We start from the raw sequence: 9302 nt of genomic DNA on the forward strand, positions 1-9302 counted from the left end.
CTGGGTGGACTGGCCGGAGGCCGCCGCGGGCCGCCAGGCTCTGACCCCGCCACTCTCCCGCCAGCCGACTGCAAGTACAAGTTCGATAGCTGGGGGGCGTGTGATGGGGGCACGGGCACCAAAGCCCGCCAAGGCACCCTGAAGAAGGCGCGTTACAATGCCCAGTGCCAGGAGACCATCCGTGTGACAAAGCCCTGCGCCCCCAAGACCAAAGCCAAGGCCAAAGGTCAGCAAGGAAGAAGGGGCAGGGTTGTCCGAGGGGCTGCGTCTCTCCCCCCCCCAAACACACACACACACACCAGTGAAGGGAATGGTTGAACCTGAAGTGGGGTCCTGGCCAGTGGCTTCTTGACATTTCACCACCCTGTGCCAAGAAACCTGGGATGCGCGTGGGTGAGAGGGCGGCCCCCAGAAGGTGCCCCCGAGGTATCCAGCCACTGCACTGTGGGGGCATCTGGCTTAGGAGCCGGGAGGTGTCCTGGCTTGCCTTTGTGGTTTCCAGCGGGAGGGAGCATCTGGCCCTGTCTAGCCTAGGACAGACCGTGCACATGTGGCCTTTATCGGGCAACTGCTGAGAGACACAGGGAGCTGTGCATCTGCCGCTTCCCAGGTGAGACCGCCAAGCTGCAGTTCAGGACCGGAAACCCGCAGGTTTACTGAGCGGGAGAGAAAATACAGACTTGGGAATGTTCAGCGTGCAATGGCTGCCCTGTCCCACCTGCTTCCGGGCCAGCGGTCAAGAACCGCCAGGGGGCAGAATTTTCTCCGTGTGTGTGTGTGTGTGTGTGTGTGTGTGTGTGTGTGTCTGTCTGTCTGTCTGTCCGTCTGTCAGGGGTGTCTACTGGGTCACCCTAACTCTGCTAATGTATTTCTTTCTTTTACAGCCAAGAAAGGGAAGGGAAAGGATTAGAGGCTGGGCCTGAATGCCAAGAAGCCCCCCGGCTTTACCTGGGGTCTGACCATGCCGGCACCTCCCACCGGCCCTGGATAGACCCACCAGTGCCTTTGTCTGCGCTTAGCTTTATCAATCATGCCCGCCTCTTCCCTCTCGCGCCTCCAGCCCCGCTCCCAAGTGCCCCAAGTGGGAAGGGACAAGGGATTCCAGAAATGTGAGCCCTCTCCCGCGCCCCCCATGTATTTGATTCCCACTGCTCCCTCGTTTTCTTCCCAATGATACCATGACTAAGAAGCAAATAAAATAAATGGACTTTTCCCCAATAAAAGCTTTTCTTTTTTAATATATAAAAGCCCCTTCCCAGGAAGTTTGCTGTGGAATGTTGTTTGGGGGTGGGAATGTGGGGAGAAAGATGAGGCCGTCTGGACTGGGGCTAAAGGGGGTTGGGGGACTGGTAGTCAGTGCTCCCCAGAGCTCATGGAAAAAGCAGAACATCTAGGGCGATTTCTTCCAGGAACCCTGAAGAGAACCCTAAACCCTCCTCAGGTCCCCAAGCCTTTCAGTCCTCATCTCAGATACCGGTGCTGGAGAAGGGAACCCAGCCTCTCGCTAGAGCTGACACGCCCATCTCGGCCCCGCCCAGTTAAAGGTCTTTTGGCCCAGCCCCTCGCCAATCAGGGAGCGGTATTCACTAGGACTGGCACGCCCATCTCGGCCCCGCCCCGTAAAAGGTCTTTTGGCCCCGCCCACTGCCGGTCAGGGCGCGTCCACCCGGGGAGAGGAGAGAGGGAGGTTACTCCTCCGTCTCCCTCACTGTCACTGAAGCCTGCGTGGTCAGGTTTATGCCTTTCGCGTTCCCGGTGACTCAGGCAGAGGCCAGAGATGAGGTTTGCAGAGGGCAGGTAGGACAGCCCCACACGGAAGCCGAGTGACCTGGGGCGAGCCCTGTACTTGGGAATAAGGCGGCCCACTCTTGGCTCAGCCTAGGACACAAGAGGCCAGACCCTGGTTCCTGAGTGTGGTCCCGACCTCTCGGCTGCCCCATCCTGCTGTGACAAGGCCAGCTATGGCCAGCCGGGGCCTGGGAGCCTGCAGTTGCCCACCCACCCAGAGCCTGGCTGAGTAGCTGCAGCGGAGGGAGGTTTCTGCCCTGGGAGTGGGGTTTGAGGGGACGGGGCTGAGCCTACATGCGGGGTGCAGGGGGCAGAAAGCACCTATTACAGCAGAACGGGGACCCCACCCTTCCACTCTCTTCCCAAGCACTGGCCCCTCTCCTCCCTCTGGATGTCTTTCAGCTAAGCTGACAGCCACAGAGGGGCGGTACACACCCAGCAGGTGCCCCCCAGCTCTCTGAGGGAGGGCCACAGAGATGGGCCAGGCCAGCCCAGTCCAGACCCTCCCCGGAACAGCCTCCTCAGCCTGAGCACAGAGAGGTCTGGTCTCTGAATCCAGCCAGGGCCTTCCTGAGCCTCAGGGTCTCGGAGACCTCGGTTCTCCTCTTCGGCAAGAGCGAACGCGGAACGGTGACTCCAGCTCTCTTCCCAGAGCAGGCGAGCCCTGTAGTCCCCCAGCACACACACGCCGCAGCAGCGCCTCCTAGGGTGCCCTGCCTGCCTACCTGGCAGTGCCGATGTTCCGGTACTGGCACAGCAGCAGGTGCCGGAAGGTCTTTTTGAAGGTGGCGTTGCAGAGCGCGTAGCAGGCGGGATTGATGGTGCTGTTGACATAGCAGAGCCAGTAGCCGATGGACCACACGGTGTCAGGGATACAGCTCTGGCAGAAGGTGTTCACCAGGACCATGACGTTGTAGGGCGTCCAGGTGAGAATGAAGGCCAGCAGAATGGCAAAGATGGTCCTTGTGACCTTGCGCTCCCGGGCCGCCATCTGCCGCTTCTTGCGAACCTGGTTGCGAGCGATGCTGGCAAACTTGCGGGCCACGTTGGCCGCCGGACGCATGCCCGCAGGCGTGGCAGGCACAATCTCGATGGCTGTCACACATTCATTGCCTGTCTGCTTTGTCACAATCTGGATCTTGGACCATTTGGAGGCTGGATTGAGGGCCCGTGGCTGTAGGGAAGGGACAGGATTGGCAGGCGTGGCAGCCTCTGTGGTCGACAGCTCTGTGGCTGGTCGTTCCTTGGTGTTCTGGGTGACACTGCCCGAGCTAGACTCATTGGAAGTGTCCTTGTCAGCCACTGGGCGTGGCGGTGGTGGCAGGGCCGGTGGAGGGGCCTCCTCTAGCTTCCCGTTCCGCAGCTCCTCCCGAGCAACTTCTCCGGGCGGGGGCTTCTTGATGCTCTGCTTCATCAGGGGGCTCTTGAGGAAGGCCAGCGTCTTGGCCTTCTTCTCCTTCGGGCCTTCGGGCCGGTGCTTGTGGACTCGGCTGCGGCTGGCCAGGGAGATGTGGATGTAGAGCACCGTCATGATGACCACGGGCAGGTAGAAGGCGGCGATGGCTGTGCCGAAGGTCACCGCCGGGTTGGACAGGAACTGGATGAAGCACTGGTTGTCGGGCACTGTCCGCTTGCCCACCACGAACTGCCAGAACAAGATGGCAGGCGCCCAGAGCACGAAGGACAGGACCCAGGCTGCAGCGATCATGAGGCCCGCCATCTTGGTGGTACGCCGGGCAGGGTAGGTGAGGGGCTTGGTGACGCAGAAGTAGCGGTCAAAGCTGATGATGAGAAGGTTCATGACAGAGGCGTTGCTCACCACGTAGTCCAGGGCCAGCCACAGGTCACAGACCACGGCGCCCAGGGGCCAGTAGCCCTTGACGATGTACACGGTGTAGAGGTTCATGGAGAAGGCGCCTATGATGAGGTCGGCGCACGCCAGGCTGAACAGGAAGTAGTTGTTGACCGTCTGCAGCTGCCTGTTGACCTTGATGGACAGCATCACCAGGATATTGCCCACAACAGTCACCAGACTCAGGGAGCCTGTCACCGTGGCAATAAACACCATCTCCACCGTCTCGTAGCGGTTGTGGGTGGACGTGACCAGCCGCACAGACTGGTTGCCCGAGCTGCCGTTGACTGGTGTGAAGTTTGCCATGTTGGTCAGCGGTGGCGGACGTGGGCGGGCAGTGTCTGGAGGAGGAGGGAGAGAGGAAAGGATGAAACGCGGACATGGACAGAGGGACGATGGGGAGTGACCACCTGGCAGAACTTGAGAGAACCCCGTCCCATCAGTCCTCAGCTGCTTGTTCATCAACATTCCTGGAGGGCCTGCCAAGCTCTGTTCTAGGGGCTGGGCCATAGAGGGCGTCGGCTCGTGGAGCTTCCAATCTCATCAGGGGAGACACAGATCACCCGCGCAACCACCAAGTGCTAGAAAGAAACTAAGGCAGGTGAGGGTGAAATAGAAGAGGGCCAGCTGGCAGCACAGTGGTTAAGGCACTGGACTCCCACATGGTAGGCTGTGGTTCAAGTCCCAGACCTGGAGGCTTGAAATGCATGCCAGGCATGTGTGTGTGCATGCCCAGAATCCCAGGAGGGAAATGGAGAAGGGATTACAGCATAGCCATCCTCCCAAAGGGTGGTTTCCTGCCTTCTGTCTCTGTCTCTCTTGTGAGCACATGCACTCTCTAGCAAAAATCTCTTTTAAAAAGTACACACACACACACACACACACACACACACATGCTTTTATGTGTGTATATATAAAATGAATCGTGGGCCGGCCAGCTGGTGGTGTGGAGGTTAAGGTGGCTGGCTTCCACATGGTCAACTTCGTGGATGGAGAAGGGATTGCGGTGTGGCCATCCTCCCTGGGAGGTGATTTCTCTCTCTTTCTCTTTGCGGCAAGCACGCGTGCCTTATAACAAATAAAAATAAAATCAGAAGACAGGGATGGTCCTTGCTGAGTGATCAGGGAAGGCTCACCAGGAAGTGACCTGGACAATGACAGGGAGTCACCGCAGAGCTGCGAGAGTGGCCCCTTTCAAGATGGTCGCCTAAGCAAAGGCCTGGAGGCACGGGTGAGGCCCGGGCAGAAGGCCAGCGTGGGAGGGGGTGGGGGGCGGGGGGAGAGTGCACAGGGAGGAGATGTGTCCCGGGTGGGCATATGGGCTCTAGTGGGGGCGCTCATTCACTCGCCCATGCCCGCATTTCCTATCAGTCCCTGCAGGAGGCTCTGGAGGGAAGACTGAGCGTTAGTGGCTCCTGAGGGTGCGGTGCCAGGCACATCCACGTCTCACGGCATCGCTTCATTTCATCCTCACGGGAGACCTAGGAGGGAGCTGCTGCTACTTATGACCGCTCACAGATGAGGAGGCTGAGGCCAGAGCCGGAAGGTCTGACCAACCTTCCGCAGCTTCTGAAGCCCTGTTGCTGGTGGGAGCGCGTGTGGGCCTGGGGAGAGCTGTCCCATAACCGCGGTTTTAGGCGGTTTTAGCGGAGGGAGGCCCTGGTGTTCCCGGAGCCAGGCCTTCCACTGAGGATTTGCAGAGGGTCAGGGAGGTGGGGCATGGAGCTGGGCACCTCAAGGATGCAGAGGAGAGTGCCATGCAGGCGAGGCTCCCGTCAGGGTGGCACCCCTTCCCTGAGCCCTCGCCTTGAGCCTCAGGACATGGGGCTGGTTGCTGGGGCAGTGCAGCAGAAGCCGGGGGCTGTCAGGAATCAGAAGCTTGAAGGAGGCCAGAGAGCAGCACAGCAATGAAATGCACTGCTTTACACGGCTTGCCCAAGTGGGAAGGTTCCAGGTTCGGGTCTGGGAAGTGCTTTGAGCACCAGGCATGCGTGTCCAGGATCAGGGGCTGGCTGTGGCTGTCACAGGGTCCGGACCCTGTTGGGGGTGCTGTTTCTGTCTTTCTAGTTGTCTCCCGCTCATAGAAAAAAAATACACTTTATGAGGCTAGCAGATGGTGAAGTGGTTATGTTGTTGGACTGAGGTTCAAATCCCGGACCCAGTGGCTTGAAAAATTGAACCGGGTGCATGTGCGTGTGTGCCTAAAATCCTGAGAGGAGAATGGAGAAGGGATTGTGGCGTGGCCATCCCCCCTGGGGGGGTGATTTCTCACTTTTCCTCTCACCATCTCTGTCTCTCCCCTACCTCAAGCACATGTGCCCTAAGGCAAAAACTTCTAAAAAACAAAAAACTTTATATATATATATATATAGTTTTTGGCTATAGGGCATGTGCGCTCACCAGAAAGATGGAGAGACAGAGAGACAGAAAGCAAGAAATCACCCTGAACAGTGAACCAAAGAGGTGAAAGGATTGTCCCAGAGGGAAGGGCTCTGCTAGGGAGCCTGCAGCCAGCCCTGAAGGTGCCCCAGCTGGTCCCCAAGCACAAGGCTCCTCCCCAAGCCTGGCCTCCCTCCTACCCAGGCTCCTTGTCAGCTCTCCCCCTCCTTCCACACATGTGAGGGAGGCCCACGCCCAGCGCACTGTGCCAGGGCAGCCGCTCAGCCCAGCCTCGTTCACACCCGCCAACACACACCCCGCTCCACATACGCACTCAGGCCCAGGGCGGCCACGCAGGCCCAGCAGCCGCTGTACGCAGTTCTGTGCGTCTGTGAGGAAGAGCAGGCGCGGCCGCCGCATGTGGAGGAAGAGTCCTCACCCTGCACCCCAAACGGCTCCAAGGCCGCAGACAAGCCCCCTCACCAGCCTGCAGCTCTTTCTCATGTGCAGAGTAGAGGCGGACCTGACCGGGGAAGCCTCTGAGCACCTGAGGATCCGCACCTAAACTGGGTCTTAAGCCTGAGACTGCACTGGAGGCTGGAGCCAGGTGCCAGGTGCCCCCCCACCCCCAAACCTGGCCACTCCTCCCCCACTGCAGATGGACTCTGCCTCCTGGCCCAAGTGAGGGCTCACAGGAAAGGCTGAGGGGTGGTGCCATCTCCAAGGTCACACATGAGTCAAGGTCACAGATCAGGTACTATGCTCTCTTTGGGGGGGGGGTGTCTCCCTGAGTCCCGTTCAGCTCCAGGAGTCTCTGAAATGGGACCTCAGGTATCACCGTCTGAGCTGGGAGGACAGAAGCACCCAGCAGGGAGAGGCCACCCTTCCTCGGAGGTGCAGGAGAGCACGGAGGGGGTGGGGGAAGCAGAAGTGGTCAGTCAGCCCCTAGGAAACTCATTTCAGCCTCCCAGGGCAGGGCACAGGCCCGCGGGGAAAGAAGGAACCATGCCGGAGGTGCCAGGGAGAAAACCGGGAGCGCGTGATTATTGAGTGTCAGCTGTGAGTCAGGAGGCTCCCGCCGAGCCTTTTATACGGATTATCCGGCTTAATCCTTACAGCAGCCGGAGAGGTAGGTCCTGATAGTAAGTCATCTCCCCGATGTAAGTATCCTCTTACAGGTGACCATGTTAATTACCCTGCCCAAAGTCACCTGCGGCGTAAGTATGAGCGGGCAGGATGAGAACCCAGAAGCCACCTTAACTTCAAGTGCTGCAGCTCCGAGTCGGTGTCCTGCCTCTCTGTTCTACCCCCTTCAGACCACAGCCTGAGGATCGCGCCGGGCGTGTGTGCGTGTGTGCCCAAAATCTCAGAGAAGGGGGTGAGTGATTTCTCACTTTCCCTCTCTCTGTCTCTTATCTCTGGTGAGCACACTGCCCTACGGCAAACATCTAGAAATGAAAAACCTGCACGACTGAGAAGTCAGGTGAAATTTGGGGCAGGGTACCCTGGGGTGCCTTCCCGCCTGGCTGAGCTGGGACCAACCAGAGGCAGTTGTTTTAGTTTCTCTATCCCCTGGCTGGAAGGAAGTTGTTAGCTGCAGACAGGGCGAGCCTCGGTGTCCCCCTGACTGCCCCCACTCTTTCTGGACCTCTCCCGGTCACCCCAGACACCTGACTGCTTGGAATCCAGGCCCGTCTGGAATCTGGGAAGGCGAGCAGCGCGGCCCGGGCTATGTACCGCTAGATGGCAATGTCGGTCCCCAGGTGCCAGCTTCGGACCTAAAGCGGCGGCCGCTTTTCGCCACCATTCTTGACTCCAACGCGACGGCGACCGCAGAGGCGCCCCCGACAGAGCCTACCAGGGGAAGGACGCAGGCCCCCCTGACCAAGCCTAGCCAGGCGCGCCCCGGAGCTGCCTTTAGCTCCTCGCGGAGTTCAAGGGTGAGAAAGTTAAGGGCGCCCGGATTCCACCCCGCACCCGAGGAAGGTGTGGGCGGGAGGCGAGTGCGGGTTCTGTTTGTGTGTGATTCCGGGGGCGCGCGAGTAGACGCTCGTAGCTGTCTGCATGTGCGTGTGTGCGCATGGCCACGCCTGGAAACCAGTGCGCCTGTGAGCGCGTGAGCATGCCCGCGCCGTGTAGACACGTGCGTGTGCATGCGTGTGCGTGCCTGGAGTGCTGTGGCCGGCGGATGCACATGGCCCTGGCGGCTCAGAACCTGTGAACTTGGGCGCGCACGAGCACAGGCTGCCCTGGACAGCAAGCAGTCACCATTCAAACGCCCCTGCCGCCAGACTCAGGCCAGACCGATCCAGCCAGGATTCGGCGTCCAGATCGCCAGGTCTAGGGGTGGGGAAGGGTCGTGGGCTGGACGAGGCCCGACTGCACAGTGGGCGAAGGGCCCCCTGACTTTGGGACACCATCTTAGGCTGGCGCCCAGTGCAATCCGAGTCCTCAGCGACGCCGCGCAGAGTTCCAGACCCGACTGACTTCTTTCAGAGGCCACTGCGAGAGTGTTCACCCTGGCCTTGAGGGACATCGGGCTCAGCTCAGCCTGTCCCACGGGGACCTTACAGCCCAAAGCTGCCCAATACCCACACCGGAAACCCCGGCTGGCGCGTGGGTCAGACGAGTGTAAGATTCTTGCCCTTCTCTCCTCACTCTGCGCCCCGCTGGGAGGCTCAGGCCAGCCCCGGATGCCAAAGTGGGCGCCGGGTTTCTCAAGCCCTGGGCTCCGGCGGGCTGACTCTTGGGCCCATTTGGAGGCTCCTCCAGGTCTCCGCAGGGGTCGATGTCCCTGCTCTCGGGGTCCCCGCCCTGCCCCAACCCCCGAGCATGCAGTTCCTGCGGCCCCCGGGCGTGGGCACCGGTGCTTTCCCGGCCCTGCGACCCCCTTTCTCAGCAGGAGATGGGATGAGGTGTCCGAGGCCTGTGGGGTGGTTTGGGGCGCAGGTCCTCGGTTTTTAGGCTCTGGGAAGGTTGTGGGCCCTGGATCTGTGTCCCTGGAGCGGGAGAGGAGACTCCGGAGTTCAAGGGAGAGGGGAGAGGCCACAGGGGAGTGGGCACTCACATTGCCCCTGCGCTTCCGCTCACGGGCTGAGGATTGGGGTGGGGGCTTTGAGCGGCATCTCCGGGGCGCAGAGCCCGGGCAGCAGCAGGGGGTAGCCCTGGGATTGGGGAGGGTGCCGGGAGAGGGCTGGGGTGTTTTCCGTCGGGGCTCAAGGTCGCTGATGGAGGACTCACGGGCCGGGCCGAGCAGGCTGTCAGCGCCGGGGCGGGGAGGGGG

General features: G+C 60.4%; 2 protein-coding genes across 2 annotated transcripts in view; one reads left to right on the forward strand and one right to left on the reverse strand.

The window, feature by feature from the left end:
- Window positions 1-1207, forward strand: part of MDK (midkine) — a 3539-nt gene extending 2332 nt beyond the window's left edge. Inside the window, exons 3-4 of the mRNA XM_006157778.3 lie at window positions 65-226; window positions 885-1207. Coding sequence (XP_006157840.1) covers window positions 65-226; window positions 885-910 — 188 coding nt within the window. The 3' untranslated portion in view covers window positions 911-1207. The remainder of the gene's footprint in view (window positions 1-64; window positions 227-884) is intronic.
- Window positions 1208-1603: 396 nt separating this feature from the next.
- CHRM4 (cholinergic receptor muscarinic 4) lies at window positions 1604-3995 on the reverse strand. The gene has a single exon (XM_006157777.3). The coding sequence runs from the start codon at window positions 3944-3946 to the stop codon at window positions 2510-2512; it is 1437 nt and encodes a 478-aa protein (XP_006157839.1). The 5' UTR covers window positions 3947-3995; the 3' UTR covers window positions 1604-2509.
- Between the last annotated feature and the right edge of the window lie 5307 nt (window positions 3996-9302).

The sequence above is a fragment of the Tupaia chinensis genome, unplaced genomic scaffold (genome assembly GCF_000334495.1).
Source record: "Tupaia chinensis unplaced genomic scaffold, TupChi_1.0 Scaffold000561_1, whole genome shotgun sequence".
NCBI classification, from domain to species: Eukaryota; Metazoa; Chordata; class Mammalia; order Scandentia; family Tupaiidae; genus Tupaia; species Tupaia belangeri.